At 41.1% G+C, this 24,310-nt stretch overlaps 2 protein-coding genes across 3 annotated transcripts in view; one reads left to right on the top strand and one right to left on the bottom strand.

Moving 5' to 3' along the window:
- ST6GAL2 (ST6 beta-galactoside alpha-2,6-sialyltransferase 2) overlaps window positions 1-7,415 on the top strand; it is a 51,199-nt gene extending 43,784 nt beyond the window's left edge. Inside the window, exon 6 of the mRNA XM_069770159.1 lies at window positions 4,852-7,415. Coding sequence (XP_069626260.1) covers window positions 4,852-5,120 — 269 coding nt within the window. The 3' untranslated portion in view covers window positions 5,121-7,415. The remainder of the gene's footprint in view (window positions 1-4,851) is intronic.
- The window catches only part of LOC138681898 (pinopsin-like), a 94,149-nt gene continuing 71,561 nt past the window's right edge, over window positions 1,723-24,310 (bottom strand). For both annotated transcript variants that reach the window (XM_069770162.1, XM_069770160.1), the window contains exon 5: window positions 1,723-2,929. In XM_069770162.1, the coding sequence (XP_069626263.1) occupies window positions 2,702-2,929 (228 nt within the window). In that variant the 3' untranslated portion in view covers window positions 1,723-2,701. The remainder of the gene's footprint in view (window positions 2,930-24,310) is intronic.

The following is a 24,310-nucleotide window of genomic DNA, read 5'->3' as shown; positions in this document are numbered from 1 at the left end:
TGGCTTGTAAGACCCATTTTTAGATGTCTGCTCTGGGATGAGTAAACATGGGCTGCTTCCTAAAAGTGCCACTTTCTTCTACTGATAGCAAAGGAGCCTGTGATACCTATCTCAGGTGTGGGTAACTGCACCAGTGGGCACATTTGGTCAGATGAATCACACCTTGTTTTTATTTTTTCTCACAGTGCTCCTGGAAAAGCCAATTACATTATCTTTTCACGAAGCTCCAAAAGCTTCTGACCTAGGAGAGTGGAGGAGAAGGTGTTTGATAGCAAGAGCCAGACTCTTATTTTCAGTTTCTGCCTACTCACTGGAGAGAAGCAACACTTACAGGGAACAATTCATCCCATCCTAAAGTAGACATCTAAAATAAGTCAGATGAATTGTGGCCTAGAAATGCCTGTCTCCTGCATTGTCTATAAAGAGTGCTTTAGACTAGCTAGGTCAGAGATGGGCATGAACATCTCAGTGAGATTAATTCTGTCCAGAATATAAGGTGTTGGGACAATGACTATCTCATCATGCTCATTAGTGTCTCCTTAGGTCTTGTGTAAGCCAGACTGTGCTGTTTTATATGTAGTAATCGTGCATTGACTGAAAACTAACTTAAGGACTGTGAGCAAAGACAAATATTGAAGTGCAGCATATGGAAATTCTTCGCCCTACAGGCTATCAGACAATTTGGTTTATATTCATACTGATGCTGATGATCATAGGGGAGTGCTGAGATATCAAACAAACTTGCAGATGATACTGAATCAGACAGTGATGTGAAAAGTACATGCACGTAAGAAGTAAGTAGATAGATAGGCATGTACTCTACTTGGGTGGGCAATATAGGGAAAGGAAGTAAACTTGGGAACTACAGGTTAATATGTGTGGGAGGAAACATGAAGAGATTCAGCCACAGAAGAGAAACTAGGAAGCAATAATACAGAGAGAGATGTGTAAAGATAACAAATGGGGTGACAAATAGGAGGTGAGGTAGGGCTTTGCAGAGCAGACTGGCAAGCAAAACAGTTTAACAGAAGGAAGGTCAAGTCAGTAAGCAGTCAGCTGCATAATTCTTCTTTATCTTTGTGATTGCATCCAAAACATAAAAGTTCAAACATAACATAAAAAGTATTTTGGGTATCAGGTAAGTGCCAAAAAGCTATTAGTAATTTCAAAAAAATTGTAAGATCACTGAAGGTAACTGAGGGAGAGAAGGGAAGATGGGGAAACTGAGTTGTGAGGTAGATGAAAATATAGACAGCTTAGCACACTTACACCTGCTGGATACAGATGTCAGTAACTCACTGCAATGTCATTAACACCTAGCAAAGAGAGGAACTGAGTCAGAGTGGTACTAAAAAACACGGGCTGGAACATGAGACCCTGTTTTAGGAACTTAAGGAAAACAAGCCAGACGTGGTATTAGAAAGTAAAGAGAATAAAAGCTGAATATATTCTAGTACATGGACTGGTGTAAATGTCCTCATGGTTTAAACTGCTGCTATTCTTTTAAAGATGGTTGATTCATGGGTTTTGTGAATTTAGATTTCAGTAACAGCTCTACAACACTAGGGCTGTCCCCTGTGGAGGGGATTCACATCCTCTAAGGCACGGGACAGAACTGCACCCATTTATTCCCTATTTTAGTGAGGACCCTATTCCTACCCTACAAAGAAAACAGCTTCTTGTCAAAAGAGGTTTTTTTTTGCCTTCCCTCCCTTCTTTATACAGTGCTATTCCACCTTCTGTTTTTGAACAAAACAGCAGGAGCAGATCATTCCAAGGGAGAATTTGGGGGCTGTGACAGCTAAGTGGAGGGACCTACCTCCTTGGGTTCATGTAGATTGAGTGTATAATACTGCATGCCCTGGGATCTCTCCCATAGGTAGTTGGGATGGGAGTGCTGGTTGTACCGCACTGTTGGTCTCTTCGGCTGGGGTTCTGTGGTGTTAGAGGTGCTAAAGGAGAAAAACTCTGGCATTGACCACTGTTTTTCCCCAGAGTAGGGTTTGGGCATTTGCAGTGTGCACCAGGTCTGGAAGTCTCAGGAGCGCTCCCATTTCCACCAGGACAGATAAGCCTCTGTAGCCCAGGGACACCTCAGTATGTGGTAATCTCTACTCATTGTCTTAGCTCGTCTTTCAGTTTGTTGACCCTAGACTTCAACACAAAGATGTGCTGTAAATCAGCTGTTACACTCAGAAACTAGCCTGTCACTTGTGTTTCCTCCCTCAAAATGTCATTGTCCAGCATGAGCAAAAACTTGAGTGGACTGTCAGAAATTATGGTTATTTATGAGCAACCTGATCTGAAATCCCAAGACATGGACTGGATGAAACAAGGCAGGAAGTGCAAGGAGCTGAACTAGATAGCCCAGCGTGCCTTTTAGATTGATTCTGGAGGGCATTGATCCACAGATCACTAAGAACTAGAACTCTACCACTTCTAAGTGCTCCATTAACTAATCTACAGGAAAGTCAATTATATTGCTTAAAATTTTGTCATTATTGAGCCATACCTGCAGTGATGTGGCCATCTTCACTGCTATTAATGAAATTATAAGAGAGTCCCAATTTTTGTTCTTGACAGTTTTCCTATCCCACAAATGGCAACTTCCTTTATTAATTTTAAGGTTAGCCGGGTAATGTGGCAGTGAAATGAAACACGCTCTGGTTAAGGCTTGTACTTTGTGTCAGAGCCAATTTTCCTAAGACATTGGTGGTACAGCTTTTGAAACTGGCTCCAGGCTTGGCTCTGGGTGCGGGAGAGAAATCATTTTACTGTCTGTTTCTGGACGTGGTTCATTATTGCACATGTTTCGACCATCCATCCTCTGATTCAGCTGGATAACAGTTACCTTGGAGTGGCAGGTGGGCTCTCCATCACTGGAGGAAGGAGGTTGGCAGTGGAAAAGCTGACGAAAGCATTTGTAAAACTGAAACAACAAACAAACAATTCTAGACATAGTTGCTAGGCAGGCTACAATTCAGAGCATCTCTATAACAGCTTGGAGGCAAGGAGACGGTTTATTAAGCTCATACTTTTTGCTCAAATAGGGATTAAATGGTTTTTTTGCCATGAATCCATGTTTCTTGCTGCTTAAGACTAAAGTTCTTTTAAATTTGTGGACTTTTCCTTTGAAATTGATGTGCTTAGCTTTTTGAGACCATAGACTCTGTAGAGTGTAAAGCTGTAGAACAATCGAAAACATTTTCAGAACCTTTCATTTATGATAAAAGAAGATTTAATCACAGAAGTAATTGTTTTTCAGTTACTTCACACGTCAGGCAGGGAAAAAAATCATTTTGATAATCTAATGATACACAGCAGGGAGAACATAAGGTTCTTTTCATTAGCAAGCCATTGAAATCTCTGTGTTCCCAAACTGCAAACTAGATTTCAGAAAATGCCTTTGCTTAATTAACAAACCAAAATAATTTTTTACGTTAATTCATGTCACTTGTGAGAATTACCCAAAACACCTTTGATGCTTTATCATTCCAAAGCTGTTGTACAGAAAAAAACCCAACAATTACATTAGTTCTCATTTGTAAGTGCAAAGTGAGCAGAATTAGTACAGCTGTCCCCTCTGAGAGTTGACAGTCATATTCAACGGGTAGGGACACCACTAATGCAACAAATGCTCCAATATATTTTTCTATATTTTATTGTTTTTTAAGTGGAATCTTCAAAAAAATGGTGTCTGATGCTTACTCCATCATTTTCCTTTCACATGGCTATGGGAAGCAGAAAAGGATCCCAGAAGCTGTGTGATTGATGTGAAAGTATTGCACTTTAGACAGTGCTGTTGATCAATACCTGATGTTAGTCCCTTTGAAAATGTGCAGCAGCAACAGTAAGATTTCTTTCATTTCAAAGCTATAAAGACCTTCTGTTAGTATGGATTTACAATTATGCCATAGGAAAACAAAGTTTGCATAAGCTCACCTATATCTGTCCTGGCCCAGTTTTGATCTTGACCATGGGTTAAGGAGAGTAACAGCATCTTAGGACTGTGCCTAAGGTCAAAGCGAACCTTTACCTGGTTTTAAAAAAGAAATTAATTTCCATATGGCCTTTCTTAGCCGCTATTGACAGTGCTGATGATAGTCTGCCATTGACATGTGGCAGGCAAAAAATGGGTTGGCATTTTATGGATTGCTCCTTGCTGTGCTCAGCAGGGGTGGTCAGAGGCTTTTCCTTGTGGCAGCACTGCTCTAAGGAGTTCACCGTCCTCAGCCTTTCTCTGTAAGACTGTTCACAAAATTCTCAGAAGCTGTGGGCTTTTGTGCTACCAGTATGTGGCTGATGCTTCTTTATGTGTCCTTCTGCGTGTATTTAGACTGCCTTCTTGGCAATGTCTTCCGGCCTAAAGAGAAGCAAGTGGATGGAAAAAGTGGAATTGGTTCAATTCCAATCTAAGACCAACATTGAATAAGGTGGAGAAGTTTCAAGGAGTACATTGATACCTTAATATTACCGACAGTCTGAATGAACCATCCAAAAGTCGTCAAGGGAAGAAACATGGGTGATGCTGGTTCATCTTTCTGTTCTTGTTTCCGCTTGCCAGTGTGCAAAAGATGGTATGCAAGCCCTTTATAGGCTTGTTACTCCTTCCTTATGATCGTTGTCCTACCCCATCAGCTCTACAGGGCTCACAACTTTTACATATCAGGGACAAGTGAAAGCTGCCCTAATAAAAGGAACTATCACTCCACGTAATTTTACAGAAGTAATACTTAAGGTGTGCAACACCAAAGGAAAGCAAGAAAGAAAAACAGTTTGGGTGACTGCTGGGAAATTGCTGTGAGAAAAGCAAAATTTGCGGTTCACTTTTGTTTTCACTTTCTGCTCCAGGTATCCTCATCATGATGTCCATGTGTAACGAAGTACACGTGTATGAATACATCCCTTCAGTTCGACAGACCGACCTATGTCACTACCATGAACTCTACTACGATGCAGCTTGTACCTTAGGGGCCTACCACCCACTGCTCTATGAGAAGCTGTTGGTGCAGAGGATGAACAAAGGTTTGCAGGATGATCTGTATCGGAAGGGGAAAGTCATTTTGCCAGGGTTCAAAGCTGTCAAGTGCCCTGAACGAAATAATTTCTCACACTTGTAGAAGAGAGTCCTTCAGAAACAATGTGCAATAAGGTACTACTGTCGTACTATAAACAAGAAGAGAATACTTGAAAAATGTATCTTAGACCAATCTATTCTTGAGTCTATAAATTGTAATTAAGTAGCAGGCATGAGGAATACTTCTTTTCCGAGCCTGAGTATTTATTACTGCTTTGCAAATAGTAAAAAAAAAAAAAGGCTTAGCTCATGAAAGGTGCAAAGGACATACTTAGGCAGAAATATAATGTATTGTTGTGGGTGTGACTGTCAGAATTTGTTGGTGGTCTCTTATGCCACATATGCTAGAGTGTAACTTTTTTTTTAAATGAACTTATTTAACTGTTAAACCTGGCATTGTGAAACAGCCTCTATTGTTCATGTACAGAGCGGCCAGTTGAACAATGCAGCATTTCTCATGGCTCCATGGGATTTTCACACTCTCCAAGAATGAAGTAATTGCTACTCTGAGCTGTGCAGTCATTGACTAGAGTAGACTTTAATTCCCATTCATACGCAGGCTCAGTTACAGACCTTCAACTGTATAGGGGGCCTTATGGTGGCTATAAAGGCAGTGCAGATAGAGATGGCTGTACACACAGCTAAACCAGTTAAACTACTGGATGCACTTTTGATGCCAGACCCCCATCCATGCTCACTCTGACTGCATAGGGCAGAGGGAAAAGAGAAATGTCTCATTTCTTTAGAGAGCAACAACATATTAGTAACCCATTCAGGACAAAACTGTCCCTGGGAAGCCTATCAAGAGGGTGTAAGTAAGTGAGATGGAAATGATGCCTTCCCCTGGTCTGCACAGATGAAGAAGATCCAGGGAAAGCCGGGGGGGCTGTGCAGCACTCACACATCACACTGAAAACAAGCGTAGAGGGAGGTCACCTTTCTGCAGCAAAGATAGGATTCAGGATTAGACATCATTTCTTAGGTATTTTGTTGGGATCCAAATCAAACTCACTTGTTCACAAGTTACTGCTGTTTGTTAAGAAAGTATAGGGAGTTTTCTGACAAAAGTAGAGGATATCAGCATTTTTTATTTAACGTTTGAAAGACTATACCCCAGAGAAGCTGTAATGCCTGCAGAAGAAGTGACTACGGATTGCACATGGACATAATTTGGTATTTTCCTTCATAACACACAATGAGAATATTCTCTAAGGCACTTCTAAAAGTCTGCCTGGTTGCTAATATATTTAAAGCAGCATTTTTCACGGCAAGACTTGAGTTTCAGATTTTTTGAGTGGCAGGAGGTTAATGTTTTGGGGTTTTTTTCACACAGCTGTACCCTTTCTCTTAGGGTAAGTTCAGCAGGAACGTATGTACACAAAAGCACAGCTATATCCTACTGGATGTCCATTCAGTAAAAAGGCAGACAGCTCAAAGAGACACTGAAAAGAATAGCTGAGTGACTGGTGGAAAGTATTTTTTGTGTTTTGTCTTAAGCAACAGAAAGGCAATTGAAGAGTGCACACAATATTAATGACTATTTCCTCTTCAATAGTAATGTAAGTATAATCACAGAATCATTTTTTTCGCACTCTGCTCTTTTGATCTGATGATTTTCCTTCCTCAAAAGTGAAGAATATGTATCTTACGTAGGACTTAGCCTTCTTTTCCCATGTAGTCTCTTAATTTGGGCTTTATGATCCTCTTAAGATGCCTGTTGTTGACAGAAGGTATGTCCAGATGATCTAAAAACTGTACTTCTGTATTGTGTGGATAGTTATGTCCATAAATCATTTTGGTACATGTCAAAATGAATAGGTTTTACTCATACTAGCCTTAGACTGGATATATTACATACTGATTTCTTTTTAATGTTATATATGGTGGCAACTTTTAATAACTGTTATTTAATCTTGTGGAGAATAGATAACCTACATAGAACTAATCTATTTTTCCATATGTTTGGTATCCTGTTTGCAAAACATGGGAAATTTGAACAGTGCAATCAAACATGTCTCTTTCCTGTACTCTGGGTTAGCTACCCCATGTTTGTAAAGGAAGAGAGTTGATTAGCTTTCTAGGACTAGTGAATATGCTACTTTTCCATAAGCTGGAAATCCTCAAGTTCTGAAAAGAAGAAAAAGCATATCACTTTGACCTTTAACTTTGCAACCACTAACCTTTAACTTTGATTTTCACAAAGAAGAAAAATACTAACTGCGTTACTCAACTACCCACAGCAGGATTATGTTGTATTATTCCCTCACTAATTTGTCAGAATAATCAACATATCTGTTGTACAGAACAAGGCAAATGATTGAAGTTTCATGTAACAATACCTACTTAATACATGATTTAAATAATAATGCAGAACCAGGTCTGAGACATTAGAAAATGAACTGTATATTTTTAATTTACTGGACTGTGCGCATTCAAGCCCTCCCAGCAGAAATTTTTTCTTTACTGTATCCTGATTTATACGGCAGTCAGTGCTCCTTCCACAAGTGCAAATGTGGGTGCTGTAGCACCATCACCTCAGAAGATGCCACAGAGCTGTGCTGCAAATGCTTGCTTGCTCACAGAGAAGGAAGACCGACTTGTGATGCCCCTCTTGAAAAAAGAAGCATCCCTGGCGTGGCTTCCCAACACTGGTTTCCACTGTGATATTATTTCACTGGTCTGCCTGCTCAAACACCTTGTGGCTGCTTAAAGAGATTTTACTCCCCTGCCTTGTCTTGTCCTCCTTTGGTTTTTTGGCACAAGGGCAAGTGTGCCTGATCCGCTACCTGAGGGTTCACCTCCATTTGCTGCAACAGGGGAAGGGGCAGAAATAAAGGGGGAACATAAAGGACCTGCAGAGGTGCTCCCCTCACCACTGCTTACACTCCGTGGCATTGGCATTGCTGGCTTTTATAAGAGCCCACCGAGTATTTTTGCATTTATGGGCATTTCCTCATCCCTCCTGAGGGCAGAGAGATCTTTACAAAGAATCATATTCAGTAAACTTAAAACAGTGACCGTGTAGTAACACCGAACCAAGTATCTTTTAATAATAATAACAATGTGTGAGAGTGCTGGTTTTAGATACCTATATTAAATGGAGACAACGTGAAAGGAAATGCATTTTCCCAGCCAGATCATGGGGCTTTTTGGGAAAAAGATACAGGCATGGCTTTGTAGCTCTCCCATGTGGCTGTCATACGCTAACAGATTGAAATGGCACTGTAGGCAAGAGAGGTTTGCCCAAACCCAGCTTTTGAGACGCATCATCAGTTATGCAAATGCCTCTGCCAGTGGACCCCTAAGCTCTCTTCACACTCGTTGCACTAATGCAGGTTTTAAATTTACGGAGTTTTCCTGACAAGTAGGAGTAAGTTGCCTTCACAAGCTATCGAGCCTCACTTCTGTGCCCTGGTGCTGTGGAAAACAGTTGCACTTAGCTGAAACAAACCAGAAACACAGCAGCAGCTTAAGGAAACGTGCTGAGTTTATGCTGAATTTCATTATGCTCTTTTTTCCACTGTGAATTCTGTAGCTTTTCTGACTTGTGGTGCTCTATCATTTTATGCATTCAGCCTTTGGATGGTTAAATCGAGGTATTCTGCTGTTTGTTCAAGAAAAAGATATGAAAGATCTTGCTTCATTTTGAGCCAAAATCTTCTTGCTAGGAAAAAATATTAATTGTTCCATTCCTTTGTCGTTCTAAAGGTTACCTGAGCATAAACTCACAGCTCAGTCAGTCATTTCTTGGATTAAACTACTACATTTTTTTTTACCTTGCTGTGCAGCTTTATGCTGTTGAAACTCTGGTACTCAGTGAAATTACCATGATGTAAGAAATATATACCTTTGGAGAGAGAGGGGGGTGATTTACACACTCTAATCTACACTCTCTCTGTACAAATTTAGCTAAATTATTGCATGTTTTTGGTCAGTACACTTTCTTTGGTGAAAACATCCAAATTCTGAACTTGTTGCTGTAGATCTTTTGCCAAAGTTGGGAAGACCGAGACAGTTTTTTTTCTTAAGTGAAGACAAGTGTCTACACTCAATGGTTGCACAGACCGAACACAGTCATTTTAGAGATGGCTTGAATTAAACAGGAGTTCAAAACACACATAGACCAATCCAATCCATAGTGGGGTTTTTTCTTTTCCTTTTTCTTCAGTTTTTAAGGATGGAAAATGCCATTTGGACAGTGACACAGATGTATCAGGAAAGGAATATTAAATGCATTGACAGCAAAATTAAATGGCTACTACTTTTCCCTTCATGCTTTCTGAAGTTGATGCATATTGAATAAATGAAATTGTTTTTTGAAGTAGGTAATTCAGAAGACTGTTATTAGAAAGCATCTGAATCTTTCCTGGGAGCTGTCCTCTCACACACAAGGAGGATACCTGATTTAACTGTTTGAAATTTGAAGTAGCCCACGTCTGGGCATACTTGCATCTTTGAATGAATTTTGGCACTGCAAATTCCTTTTTTCTGGCTTAGTGATCAGATTCAGAGTTTTGTTCTTGAAATAAGAGTTGTGTGTAAAAGCCTTACATTTATTCATATCATCTCATCAGTCTTAAATATGTAGTCATTGAACTATTCAAATATAGACTGTGTACTTTTTTAATAGCTTTGAGAATTATTTTGTATGATGATTTTTTTAAATGAATGTGTACTCTAATAACAAAGCTTAAGATTTTACAGGAGTCACATTTTTAAGCAGTGTTTGTATACATTTTAACACTTTTTATATTTTCTATTATGATTTTGTATATTTTTATGTATGCACAGTGTACAGATTTTTTCCTGTAAATAAAACATTTGTTTTCATTTGTTTAGGAGTGCTGGTCTTTTCATATTGCCTTGAGTGAATGACACTGAACTGCAGATGGAACAAAACAGGGAAGATGCCTGTCGGTTCTGCCCACAATTGCAATGAAATCTCAAATGGAAACGGACAGATAGGCTGACAAGTGGCTTTCACAGTAAACTACAGAAAAGAGGCAAATATTGTAAAGCCAGTTTTATTCTAAAATGAACATGTCTACCCAAGCAGGTGCTCTAGGATTCCCCTGGGAGAATGTACCATACCGCTCTACGTTTGGCAGTAAATTTCTTGGGATAGTCAAGCCCCCTAAGGAGGTCACTCTCTGATGACTTGATGCTGTACTCGGAATGCTGGTAAACTTCAGCTAAATGGCTGTGCCACCCATTCAAGGAATCCAGCATCATGTTTTAAAGAATAAGAACAGACTTTTTTATCAATTATTAATTAAAGTCAAAACCAGCTTACTTACCAAAAGGAAAACATAACTTGCCATTCAGTCTGTGATGAAATACCATATAATTTAACCACTACAAGTCTGCTCACATCCATGAAATGTCAGGCATTCTGCTGCTTCTGGTAGTCTTTGAACTACGCAGTGGCTGGAGTTGGGCCAGCAGAGGTGGCAGTCACTGTGAGTCCATGCCGACTATAAAGCTAGTTACACAGTAGTGGAACGATAAAAGTTGGATTGCCATTGCGTAAACTCCTGGCAGGCAGTAATCATGCATGCCACCTCCTGGCGGGCATTGTTGAGGGGCTAATTACTATATGTCACGATATGCAAGTAACACCTCTCAGAAAACTCTGAACAATGAGCTACACTATGGGCTAAACTGAATGCTGGGATGCATGAACAAACCAACTAATTGATGCGTTTGAAATCCATCAGCTTTGCTTTTACTGTGGTGTTTTTCCATTTAAAAATGGAACAACAAAAACAAAACATGATCACTGTATTCCATCTGATAAAATGCTCAGTCAGCTTTGTTGTCTACAAGATGAGAAAGGACATTCTTGTCTCACTGCATACAAACCAGTATTTTGGTAGGAGGTTGAAACCCATGAACTGTATTGTGTGGGGTACAGAGAACATTTTGCTGTACTCCCTATTTCTTAGCAGTGACAGCTCTAGGAGGTATGACATTACCTTTCTGATAGTATCTTGGGGAACCTTGGAGGCAACTCATTTTCAGGTTTCTTCCCCAAACTGGACTGCCCTTTTCTGAACAACATGCCTTTGAAGGAGGTATCTTTTATCTTTTTATTTATAGAAGTCAGCTGTGTTTCACCTGAGCAGCTCTGGGGGGCATAGTTCTCTGACAGGTCGAACTTGGTACAGGCATTTTGGTCTGTTTATCTGCATTATTAGCTCGCCTGTTGTGATCTGGCTGAAAGACGTGGCTCAGGATGATTGCTCCAACTTGCTCTCTTGACTGTAGTATGAACCTGGTGAAGTGATTCTGCCCCTCTGCTCTGCTCTGGTGAGACCCCACCTGCAGTTCTGCGTCCAGCTCTGGGGTCCTCAACACTGGAGAGACATGGACCTGTTGGAGCGGGTCCAGAGGAGGGCCACAAAAATGATCAGAGAGCTGGAGCACCTCTGTGGTGAGGAAAGGCTGAGAGAGTTGGGGCTGTTCAGCCCGGAGAAGAGAAGGCTCTAGGGAGACCTGATTGCAGCCTTTCAGTACTTAAAGGGGGCTTATGAGAAAGACAGGGACAGACTTTTTAATAGGGCCTGTTGTGACAGGACAAGGGATAATGGTTTTAAACTCAAAAAGGGTAGATTTAGACTAGATATAAGGAAGAGATTTTTTACAATGAGGGCGGTGAAACCCTGGCCCAGGTTGCCCCGAGAGGTGGTAGATGCCCCATCCCTGGAAACATTCAAGGTCAGGTTGGACGGGGCTCTGAGCAACCTGATCAAGTTGAAGACATCCCTGCTCATTGCAGGGGGTTAGACTAGATGACCCTTAAAGGTCCCTTCTGACCCAAACCATTCTAGGATAAGAACAGTTAGACAAGCAAGGAGGGAGCCAGTCTTCTGTTGTAAGCACACCGGCCACCTTCTTCTGTAAGAAACTGCACCTGCAGCAGTGATTAAGTAGTGACTTACTGTGCGACTACCTCATCAGTCAGTGTGAACACTCACTAACACTTGTGGTTTGCATAATTTGATTGCTTCATCAGAATAGCATGGATTTATCTGCTGCACCCCAAAACCTACCCATGTCCATTCCACACATGTATCTTTCCTTATTTTTAATATTTAGATTCTACTTTCTTGCAGTGTAAGTTACTCCAGATACAGCACTTCAAAGAAATTACTGCACTTCTGTGGAAGTTAAGTACAGCCTGACCCCTGAGGTTCATGCTTGATATCCAAGGCAAGTTAGAAGTGCCCGCCCTGTTATTACTTTTTCCTAAAAATATGCCAATATACAAGTAAATGCTTATTAAATTTGATGGAAATGCTAACTGAATTTATTAAAATGACAGGGAACTAGCTGTAATGCAGTAATATAGTGTGTTGTTTTTTTTACTGGAGGCAGAGTAGTCACCAGAAAACTGGCAGCACAAGTAGGTTGTGAAAAATCACAGGGAGAGCCATTGGTGGTGTGATTGCTGGATTCTTAAAAATCATAAAAGAAAGGAGTCCAGGGGAAGGAATGGGGGAGAGACAAGGAATGATGAAGCACAGCAAGGAAGGAGAAAGAAACAGCTAGAAAGATGTACAATACCAGCTGGAAAGGCAGAACTGCTGCTTGTTGCTAATAGTCACTTCATAGTTTTGGCTGTTTGTTTTCTTATTTTTTTTCTGCGCATTTGAGGAGGAACCCAGCTCATCTGTTGGTGCTCATCTTGCTGCTGTCAGGTTTAGTGTGCTGGGAAGTGATCTTAAAATGAAGAACTAAGGTAAAGAACGGTAATTGCCTTCTGCTGAGGCTCAGCTTCTTTGTAAACACATGAATCCCACAAATTAAACTGAGAAAAGACTAATGGGGTTACATCGCTACACTCTGAACAACCTCCTCCATGTGCTCATAGTCATCTGTATGATAACTGAAATAAGAAAACCCATTTCCTCTGGTGACCTGTTTCTGCAAGTAGACAAATACAAATCAAATACCCTCTTGGTTAGAGGATGCTGACAGGTAAGGGATAATGACTGTAGCAACAACTCCTTACATGCTTGTGAGAGGACTCCAGAGACCCCGAGGGGTTCAGGAGGGCAGGCGATAGACATCGCAGCTGCCTTGATTTTATGGAAGCAGCCAGAGGGGAAAATTGCTACCAGTGCTGACTCCAGGCTGTGTCAGCTGCTGTTAATTGCCTCGCTCCCAGTCATCTGACAGCAACTGAGCTTCCTGATTAAAATATTTTGCTGGCCCACCTTCTAAACAGTGGGTTGGTTTTTTCCCCCCGTCTTTAGTCCTGGAGTGTTGATGCACGTGGGGGACTGGCTATGTCCTGTGCTGTTGCTACCATGTACAGCAGGTATGTCTCCTGGGCAGGTGAGGTCTTCAGTGGGGGGGACTGGAAGAGGTTTGGGGGTTTCTAGGCTGTTCTTTATAAACCTAGAAAACTTTTTTTGTCTTTTAAGCATAGTTTAGTCGTTCTTACAGTAGACGAAGGAAGCGTAACATGAGCATGCTTCAAGAAGCTAGAGTTCGTGACTTGTGAGTTGTCTGATGTTTTGTAGGCTAGGTGGCATTCCTGATCCAAAGTATCTACCCTTTGGATTAAGACAGGGACAGCAGGAAGAACTTTTGGCAAGTTAAGGCAAGAAACATGAGATGTGTCTCTTGTGCAAGCTGAAAGTGCCTGGGGTCTACCCCTAGGCCCAGCTTTGCTGCCCATGAGGCAGAGCCGGGAGGCTCACAAAGGTGCTATATCCTGAGCACAAGGAGGACAGATGTGTGGGCAGACGACCGGGAAGGAAAGCTTGGGAAAATTCCGCTCTGGGCCCGTTTCTGAGCCTGCTTTCTCAGAAAAGAGGACAGGAGGATTTGCTGAAGCTTCCTACTGGGTCAAGCAATGTTATTTTTCTTCCCTAGCAATTCCTCTCTGGAGGTGTTGGGTTATTTTTCAGTTACTTTCAGTACTTGTTTTCTTCTATACAAATGAAATTATATGCTATGTGATGGACCTAATTTAGATTTTACAAATGCATAGGGCTGAATGTAGCTATCAGGCCATTAGGCATTTTAATGAGCAGCTGGAGCATCCCAAGAACAGTAGAGATGAGAAGAAAACAAATCAATAAGCTGTTACCAAAATAATACTAATGAAGTTGTTCCATAGTAGAAGAGCAGGGAAGGCAAAAACAAAAGAGCATATACCAATGTCTGAGAAATATTACCTTATTTTCATGGATATAGATAATCCTTGATCATTTAAAAGTACTCTTTTTAGATAAGTCCTCATGAAATACGCTCTCTCGTATAAAGTGAACAAAATGAGAGATCAAAGCTGGAGGGTTCATAAACTGGAGAGAGTTATTTTGTTAGAGAAAATGGAGACAAACTTTTCTTTACCCATACTACCATGTAACCAGCATGGCTGCTGAACTTCAAAGGGATTGGTTGTGCATATGAAAGCACAATATTGACTTCTACTATGTCTTCAATGCACATTGGATTAAGACACCACTGTTGCTTTCAATGGGATTTATCACTGCAGGGAAAAAAAGACCAGTTGTCATATTTAACTGGCACATGCTCTTCCCTGGCCTTACATAGAGCTACTAAAACCCATACAGTATACAAAAGGGGCAGCATATGTGAAGTTAATTCCTCCTACCTAAAAGAAACTTAAGAAGAGTTTCCTAAAGCGATGTGAGGAACAAAAACCAGGCAAAGAACTTCAGTGAACAGCAACAAAATGGATCCTGCCTTTATTTCCTACTCCCATTTCATTAAGTCAGAATTGTTTAGGGCTTTGCAGTGATTGATGGACCCTGACTGACAGAGGCAGCAGCAAATTTACTAGTCCCTACAGTAACATTCTACCTCATGAGGAGAAATGAAGGGTCTCTTACTACTGTAATATGGGATGAGTGATTCCAGATCATTTTGAAATAACTCTCATTTTGCTGAAAGCTCAAAGCATAACAATGAGAAGTATTTTGACACTTGAAAAATGCGTTTATTTAGTCATAGTCAATATGCTGTTCTGCCTACCCAGTTTCTTCTTGTATTTTCAGTTCTTTACCTGTGGACTCTGGATCAGCCCACAGGGATTAAAAGAAAGACTCCAGGTGACTGCGATGAGTTTATGCTGATATATTCCTGCCCCAATTCTGCTATGGCCGAAGTACATTAATAAATACTTGTAGAAATGTGATCTTACTGTGTTCTTTTTTGCTGTTGGTTGTGAGCTGCCTATCCTTGGCTATATGTGTAATGCATGTTTAGGGAAAACAGTTCTTCCAGATGTTCCTTACAGAGTTTCACTTAGGCTGAGACCAAGGAAACACTGCACAAGGAAATCCAAAGCCTTATTGTCCTGAGGTTATTTTTGTAGTACTATACCACTGGCTATCTTCCCTTGTGAATTATTCGGGGTCTTTTTGCTTGAGGGTGGGTCACTGTCTTCTATTCTGCTAACACTCACACACACAAAAACTTCAGCAGCTCGTGGGCATTTCATCTACTGAGTCTTCCTTGGCACTATCTTTCATTCTGCCTCTGGCTATAACACAAGTTCTTAGGAGCCTTTGCTTCCCGTACCACCTGCCCTGTTGCCACAGCTCCTGTTATCCAAAATGATCTTTCTATCAATTGCTATGAATGACATACTGGCGGTGCTCTAATATTGGAATGCTGGAAGAACTTTTTAATTACCAGATAAGCATCCTGCTACTGGCTGAGGGCTCTTATTACAGAGCTCACACTGTTTTTCAGGTGATGAGAGCTGCAGCGTGGTAAGTGGTGGGTATAAGGGATGGGAACCAAGTCTTTCCCGTTTTTTTATCTTTATCTTGGTTTGCAGCCAATTAGGTATTGATTTCACCCAAGACAGAATTAGGAATTACCAAGGGTGGTTTGATCTGTGACTGTTTTGGTAGCGGTTGTTTGGTTAGCTGTGTAAGTAAGATCATGTGTAAGTAATGCAACAACAGACCCGATTGGGTTGAGAAATCAGAATTTCTGTTGTGATGGAATTTTTAATTCTTCTACAATTTCTTCTCTTGGACAAAACCAAAACAAATTATCAAAAAGTGCCAGACAAAACCTTGGACTGCCAAAATATCCAATTACAGATAGATGCCTTCAGGGAATTACAGTTCAGCTTCATTCTGCCTGTTCCCCTATAAACTACATCTCTGGGCTGGGCTACATTTCACTGCATGTCCTCCCCTAGCTGAGCCACCACTGTTCCTGCGCTGGTCCACGGGGGGTGCAGTCTGGTAAGGGAGCTTGATCTGCCTGGGTGAAGGACAGTGTTTTTCATGGAAGATACACATTTTACAGGAATCAAGATGTAGAGGCTTAGGCATGGAGATCTAGCCTGAAATGGGACGTTTTGTCCTTATTTGTTTTTCCCTGCTGAAAATAAAATTGGCAAAACTAACAGCTTCTAATTTTGCAGAAACCACATTTAGCACTGAGAAAATGCTTTAATGGGAAATTGCCCAACAAGTTACAAAATTGCCTGGGTTTTGTTTTATAAGTCACACAGAAATCCCTTGGTTTTTACATTGGTCATCACTGAGAGAGAAGGCAGTGAAGGTGAAAAGGAAGACAAGTTATATATGGTTTTGGTTAGCCTTTGAGTCCTACTTGTAGTATATTCCTATTGGCCAAAAGCCAGCATACACAGGAGTCTTAAAAAGCCCTGGGTGAGTTGTGAGGTCTTGAGTGATATTTTATCCCTTTAGGGAAAATACTTACATCTGAGGCAGGGTTATTCATAAAGTACTTGGTATATACTAGTTGTACCCTATATAATGGACCCCTGTATATTTCTGTATACCCATTTCTGAAAATCTTGTCCTAATTTAGATAAAGGGATTTAAGAAGTCACTGTAAAGCTGATGTTCTTGTTTTCAGTTCAGATTCTGAAGGTAACAATAATCAAGAGAGTTAAACACTGCAGACAAGACAGAAACAAGAAATAACTTCGAAAGCATTGAAATTTTGGTCCTCTACTAACAGCCAGTGAACTCCTAAGAAGTTGTTTCCCAGATGAAATACACAGTCCCAAACATGACTGCCAAAAGGAGTATAATTTGAATAATTGTTTTCTATTTGAATTTTTCATAATTTCAGAAAGCTAAAAGAGTTATTACAAGGGAAAAATAGAAGAGGAAAGCACTACGCAGCCAATGTGTCATTCACCGAAGTGTTGCTTTTGCCACCGCGTGCCCATGCCACAAGAGTGGCCCATTGCCTACAAAGCAAGGGAATTCAACTAAGGAAAGATAGGACCTTTGCAGGGCTGCTTTTGCTATGACTACACATTAGTGATGGCAACTGGGCATAATCTTGGTCACAGGCATTTACATGGTATCCAGAGCACTGAGTGCTTTTGAGCATGAGGTAATGTATAGCAAACAGTAGTATAAAGATGTTTGTAATTGTGTTTAGATTTGACATCAGTAGGATAGGATAGAATTGAATAGTTCCAGTTGGAAGGGACTTAACAACGATCACCCAGTCCAACTGCCTGACCACTTCAGGGCTGACCAAAATATTAAAGCATGTTATTAAGGACATTATCCAAACGCCTCTTCAACACTGACAGGCTCGGGGCATCGACCTCCTCTCGAGGAAGCCTGTTCCAGGATTTGCCCACCCTCTCGGTAAAGAAATGTTTCCTAATGTCCAGTCTGATCCTCCCCTCACGCAGCTTTGAACCGTTCCCACATGTCCTATCACTGAATACCAGGGAGAAGAGATCAGCGAAGATGAAAAGCCTAGGTCACTGGAGGAAATGAAAAGAACAAAACAAGTTCAGCCTAGCAATATGGAGACAGAAGGTGATCTGTTTGCAGTGTCCCAGTATGAAGAGAAGACAACAACCAAAGAAGGGCGCTTTGAGTAAACCAGGAATAAAGTTTTACAAACTGCCTACGAATACATTTAGTTTGAAAGCAGTTACTTTACTAAACATCAGATAACAAAGGTCTTCAACAGCTTCTACTTCAAAAAACAAGGAACCTCAAATTTGTTTTCATTTGGACACTCAGATTTCTGAATTGCATTAAATGATGCAGTTTATAATGAAAAAGGGATTTATTCTAATGAATTACAGGCCCAATATAGTTTTATGTTGTATTTTCCATACTGCGGCAACCATTATTTCCTTAAGTACAGCAGCTTTTTTGCCCTGAAGGAAGAAGGACATCATGATTTAATCATAAAATAAAGTTCTACAGATTTGAGTTAGACTTGCCATGCAAGTTCATGAGATTTTGAGCAGTAATGTAACCTTTGATCCTCAAATTTCTCCTGCTGTAAAACTAGGATGATGATAATTATCTGGTTTACAAGAATACTGAGGATTAAATCAATTAACAATATTTGTTTAGATGAGGTTACATAAATGCCAAAAAATATTCTCTGACTAGGAAATCTCATTTTTGTTTTTCTCTCCATCTACCTAATCTGAAATGATTGTTGCTTAAATTGTTAGCTGGATACATGACTGCAAAGATATACCTGGTAGACACAGTAAAACCCTGAGAAGTAATGCCAACTGACACAAAATGTACAAACCCATCCTGCTCTGGATAAAATTTTAGTATTAAGACACTGCCACATCACTAGAGATTTTTCAGTGATTGAACAAGATAGGAAAATGAGAGATTCTATTACCTCCAGGGTTACACTTACTCTTCAAATCTTTTTCATCTGTTGAATTTGATTTTCCTCGTAAAGCAACTACATTCTTTGTTTATATAATCTGTTGCATTGCATTAGATATTCTGTTTTCTTCAGCTGACCTATGCCTGCATTCAGCTTTGAAATCATAAGTTGCAGCAAATACACAGCTGGAGTCCTACCTGTAAAATGTGGACATATTATAGAAAAGCAGAAGCATTAGAATTAAAATGGGGAATTCTGAGGCTAAATTAATGCTTGACCTTAGCCAGACCAAGGCATGGGCTAAAATTCAGTCTGATTCCTGACGTAGCATTGCAGCTGACATCGCTGTAACAGAAGATCCCGTAACATCCATTCAGCGTGGCTTGGCAATGCTATTTTGAAGAGCAGAACAAGTTCAGTCTACCTGTAGATCCTGTACGCCTCTCTAGCACCTTAACTGTCCACACGAAACTTGGAAATCACTTCAGAAAAAGATATCAAAATGCCAAGTGATTTCACCCAACTTCTGGATCACACTGAAGTAATGGCAAGTGAGAAACAGCAATGTCATTAATAACGTATCCTTTTTTTTTAACTTGCATTTCTCTTAGCACTAACTGAGCTCTTGACCATCCAGACTCTCCCTTGAAGACAGATGTACATGTGAAGACAGCAAAGAAATACTGCTATGGTCGAGTTTCTGCTGGTACATACTTCAAAAGCAAAGAGGATAGCAAGGGGCCTTGATTATAAGAATCGTAACACCTTTTTTTTTAGCTGTCAATATACCTCATTCCATGCTTCTGTAGTAAGCTCTGGATACTGGAAACTTCCATTTTTCTCTCAGTCTACCCTGCAGGTTTAATGTTACAGGTGGAATTGCAGGAAAAATAGCTGATTGTAAATGATGTCCTGAAGCTCCCAGCACAAACTATAGGCTGATCACGATAGGCAAGTGCAAACAATTTGACTGAAGCTGTTTTCCCTGTACTGGAGAAAAGTTGAGATGTGTTACCCTACAAATTCTTTGAATCCTTAAAGAGTATGTTGTTTTATTGTCTTTTGGATTGTGACAAAGGTTTTAGAGGTCAAATCTTTTCCTATAGGTATGTCCCTGCTAGCCCTCAAGCAAGCAGCAATGTTAATCTCCTGTCACTCAGTCACTGCAGTTAAGTCTGATTTCCCTGTCTCTGCCAGGTTAAGTGTGACCATGACCCTTTCTATTGACCAGCATCACCTGCAATGTTGTCAGGAAACAGTTGAGGCAATAGTCCCTGTTTTCTAAGCTAATATGTCAATGAAAATGGACTAGGGTGGATGTGACCTCTTAAACTGAGATTCAACTATATTTTTGTTTTGAAAGTTGACTCATCCAAATGGATCAAAATGTTTACCTGCATCATGCCTAGGGACTTATTCTAAATGATACTGATCACTTAAACCTCTGAAGAAATAGGTTAGTCATCCAGGTTTACAGAATCTGTGGAAGAGACAAGAAAAGACCTAATAAGTGTGTTTTATGACAAGATTACTTTCTATATCCTAGAATGGTGGAATAGGTTGGGTTGGAAGGGACCTTTAAAGATCATTCTAGTCCAACCCTCCTGCCATAGGCAGGGACATCTTTCACTAGATCAGATTGCTCAAAACCCCGTCCAACCTGGCATTAAACAATTCCAATGACAGGGCACCCACAACTTTGCTGGGCAACCTGGTCCTATGTCTCACCACCCTCATCGTAAAAAATTTCTTCTTTACATCCAGCATAAATCTACCTTCTTTCAGTTTAAAACCATTGCCCCGTTTCCTGTCACTACAGGCCCTGGTAAAAAGCCTCTATCTGTCTTTCTTAAAAGCCCCCTTCATATATGAGAAGGCGACAGCAAGATTTCCCTGGAGCCTTCTCTTCTCCAGGCTGAACAACCCCAACTCTCTCATGCTTTCCTCATAGGAGAGGTGTTCCAGCCCTCTGACCGTTTCATGGCCCTCCTCTGGACCTGCTCCAACAGGTCCATGTCTCTCCTGTGCTGAGGACCCCAGAGCTGGACGCAGAACTGCAGGTGGGGTCTCACCAGAGCAGAGCAGAGGGGCAGAATCCCCTCCCTCGACCTGCTGGCCACGCTGCTGGTGATGCAGCCCAGGATGCAATTGGCTTTCTGGGCTGCGAGTGCACATTGCCAACTCATGTCCAGCTTTTCATCCACCAGTACCCCCAGGTCCTTCTCGGCAGGGCTAATCTCAATCCATTTATTCCCCACTCTATATTGATACTAGTGGTTGCCCCAAGGTGGGTGCAGGACCTTGCACTTGGCCTTGTTGAACTTCGTAATATTTGCACAGGCCCACTCCTTAAGCCTGTCAAGGTCCCTCTGGATGGCATCCCTTCCCTCAGCATGTCAATGGCACCGCTCGGTTTGGTGACACCTGAGGGTGCACTCAATCCCCCTATGGCTTTGATGAAGATGATATCAAACAGTAGGTCCCAGTATGGACCCTTGAGGGATCCTCCCTCTCTCTTTCTGCTCTACTTGTCACTGCAAATTTGACATCAGCTTCCCTCTCTTTGGAGTCTCCTCTTTTTCTTTCTTTCAGAAAAGCCTGTTTTCCTTCGCAGGGTGTATATGGACTACAAAAGGATCCCATTGTCCTTGCTGCAAACCCTACTCATTGATTTCCCCCTGGGTGTTCTGATCCGTTCATTTCCCTTGTCTAATGTGGAGGTTTCTTCCCACTTCTGTGAAGCCCCAGTGCTATGAAAAGAGCAATATAAGAAGAGACATCAACATATCAGATGCTGTTTAAAATCATATATAAAGAGATATTGCTGCCCTTCACTTTCTGTGTCTTCCAGAAAGGAAGATCTTTTAACTGGATATAATTTCCATTACTGCATTCCCTAGCCATAAGTTGCAAGTCATTACATAGTCTAAAACACATGTGCTTATCTTCATTCATGTGTATTAGTTTCCAACTTCAGTTAATATTTTGCTTGCATGAGAGGTGGCCTGGCTGCCTGCTTCCTACTTTTGCCCTGGGTCTAAAGAAGCAAGTCCTAAACCCTTCTGTGGGGTTGTAGCCAGTCCAGCTCCCCCGAGAGCATCCACACAGCAGGCAGGACAAGGCTGAGCTTATGTCAGCACGCTCAGGTTGGACCAAGGATGTAGCCTGGGGCAGCAGGACGGCTGGCTCGGGCTGCTCAGGACCCTAGTTAAATGTCCAGGTTATTGACCTGTCGTGAGCTGCGAGAGAAATTCCTACAGTAATTCTGAACTCGCTGTGTGAAATGCAGTAATACCTTATGACAGCAGCAAAGGTGCCCTTGAGACCTTTCTTCTCTTTGCCCCCCAATTTTAAAAAGTTGTAACGCTGCATGTTGGGAGAGAAAAAACGTCAAAACATTCCTGAACTGTACCATACTATTGTACTTAGAGTATTCTGCACTAAGAGATCATTTTGACTTGACCCAAACTTACAAGCTCGGGTGTGCGATTCTATTTGGGAAAAAAAATCTCACCATTTCCAGATGACTGAGAAGGTAATGCAGCATCACTTCTTTATGTTGACTATTACTTACTCAAAGTCAGCCCAGCTACCAGTGAAAAGAAGAGATGAAAAAACAGTTCATGAGTGTCAACATCTACGTGAATTGTAAGGAAAAATTGTAACTTATGATAATAAATCTTATGGTAAGCCCATGAACCTCTAGAAGGTCATGAACTAAAACAGGGTCTATTTTCAGGACTTAGTAGGTTTGTTCCAATTTATGCATAAAATGAGGCTTGGCATAATTGTCCCTGCATTGTATACTATCTTTCCAGATCTGTAGTTTTGTGTTTTCACGCAGCTAAAATATCTTAGTTTTCCAAGTGGGAAAATGAGCAGCTTAAAAAACCAAAAAACCAGTGTTAACCTATCCACATATTCTTGCAGCTTTAAAAACGAAACATTAACTTTTGCTGAAAATACTGAAAACTGCACAATACCCCACAAAAATTGACTGTGAATTGACTGTTATACAGCCAGTTGGGAAATGTTAAGGGTTTTGAGGGGGTTTTTTTTATGACTATCATGCATAGCTCTGTTTCCCAAAGTGCGTATACATTTCTCCCCGCTCAGTTCATAAGGTAAGATCAAGAAGGACTAAAAAGGGTGACTAGAAAACTGCGTATACAAGGCACAGACAGATTAACATTAAAGAAGGACGGACTCTTTGTTCCTTGACCCACTAGGTGAGAGGCGGGTGGTGGAGGATCTTCCCGGAGACCACCACAGCCTCTCCGTAGAGGCTCTCAGCTTGGGCCCAGGCAGCTATTTTACTTTGTGTGCACGAACAATGAAGATAAATCTGAAGACAATTCAATGTGTGAGCAGTCCCGTTGCAGCAGCGGGGCTGTGTGCCTGAGTAAGTGCTCACTCGTGAGAAGCACCGTTGCACACACTCAGTCCAGGTCTAGTTGAGGAACATTCTTTAAGTACATTATTTTTATTCCTATCTCATTGTCCAACAGGAAAAAAAAAAAAAGTCTTTGTAGTTGGCTTAGGTTGTTCATTCTTTCTATTTAATTTCTCCCTCCCAATACAGATACATTTGGAAAGGTCACTGTATTAATTATTTTCAAGTAAGTGTGTATATTCTTTTCAGCATTACTTCTCCAAATCCTTGGGGAAAATGACAGGGTCAGCTTCTATTTTTAGTGCAATGGCTTTAATACAAGAAGACAAAGAGTAGAAATCAAACTGCTAATCAGGGACTTTTACTCACATCTAACACATCCCTTCCCTCACACTGTCTCTCCTACTTTTGCTCACAGGCACTTTCTGACACCAGAAGTAGCACATTGCTGATCACAGGGTTTGGGTGGATTTTTTTCCCAATTGTAATATGCAAAACAGTATTAGATGTGCTAGCCTGAGTTTCAGTAGTCCAGGGGCCCTTAGGTGCGCTACCCCAGTGACTAAATCTATGGAACTAATTAGTCAAAAGCCCATGAGCTGCAGTGGAGCAAGGCTATTTTACACCAACAAAGGTTGTGACTTATAATCTGATCAGTGGCTTCCAAGCAATCGGTTCTGTAGATCTTTGAGTGACAGAGGTTTAACTTGACTTAAATTTGGCTGCCAGTAGCAATGCAGCGAGTTCCTATTTTCTCTGAGTGCTAACTTGAAATGACGTGAAATAGAGAAGGCAAATTCACTCGATCTCACTGTTGTCTCATCTGTAGCAATACCCTCTCAAGCACTCATTGTTCATATCTTGACTTCTGTATCAATAAAAAATGAACTTCTGATAAGTGAGATAAGGCTAACCTCAAAAGCTGCCGGGCCATTATGTTATCCAGCTAACGATCCCTGGTTATCAGTGCAGTATGTCCTCACATACAGTTGCACGAGCCAGAAAGCTCTTTCGTGTTGGGGTTCCCGTGCCGTTCTATGGAATACACAAAAGCAAAATGCCGCCAGCAATCATCTCCTCAACAGCAAGCCCATGGCTACAGGGAAGCTCCATGTCTTTTGGGTTAATGCTTAATATCTGCTTGCACGTAACGCGTGAAAGAGCAGGTTTCTGTCAGCACTGCCACGGTGAAAGGAAGGTAG

Source organism: Haliaeetus albicilla, chromosome 25 (genome assembly GCF_947461875.1).
Source record: "Haliaeetus albicilla chromosome 25, bHalAlb1.1, whole genome shotgun sequence".
Classification (NCBI taxonomy): Eukaryota; Metazoa; Chordata; class Aves; order Accipitriformes; family Accipitridae; genus Haliaeetus; species Haliaeetus albicilla.
Note: the sequence above shows the minus strand (reverse complement) of the source record. Positions and strands in the feature narration are given on the sequence as shown.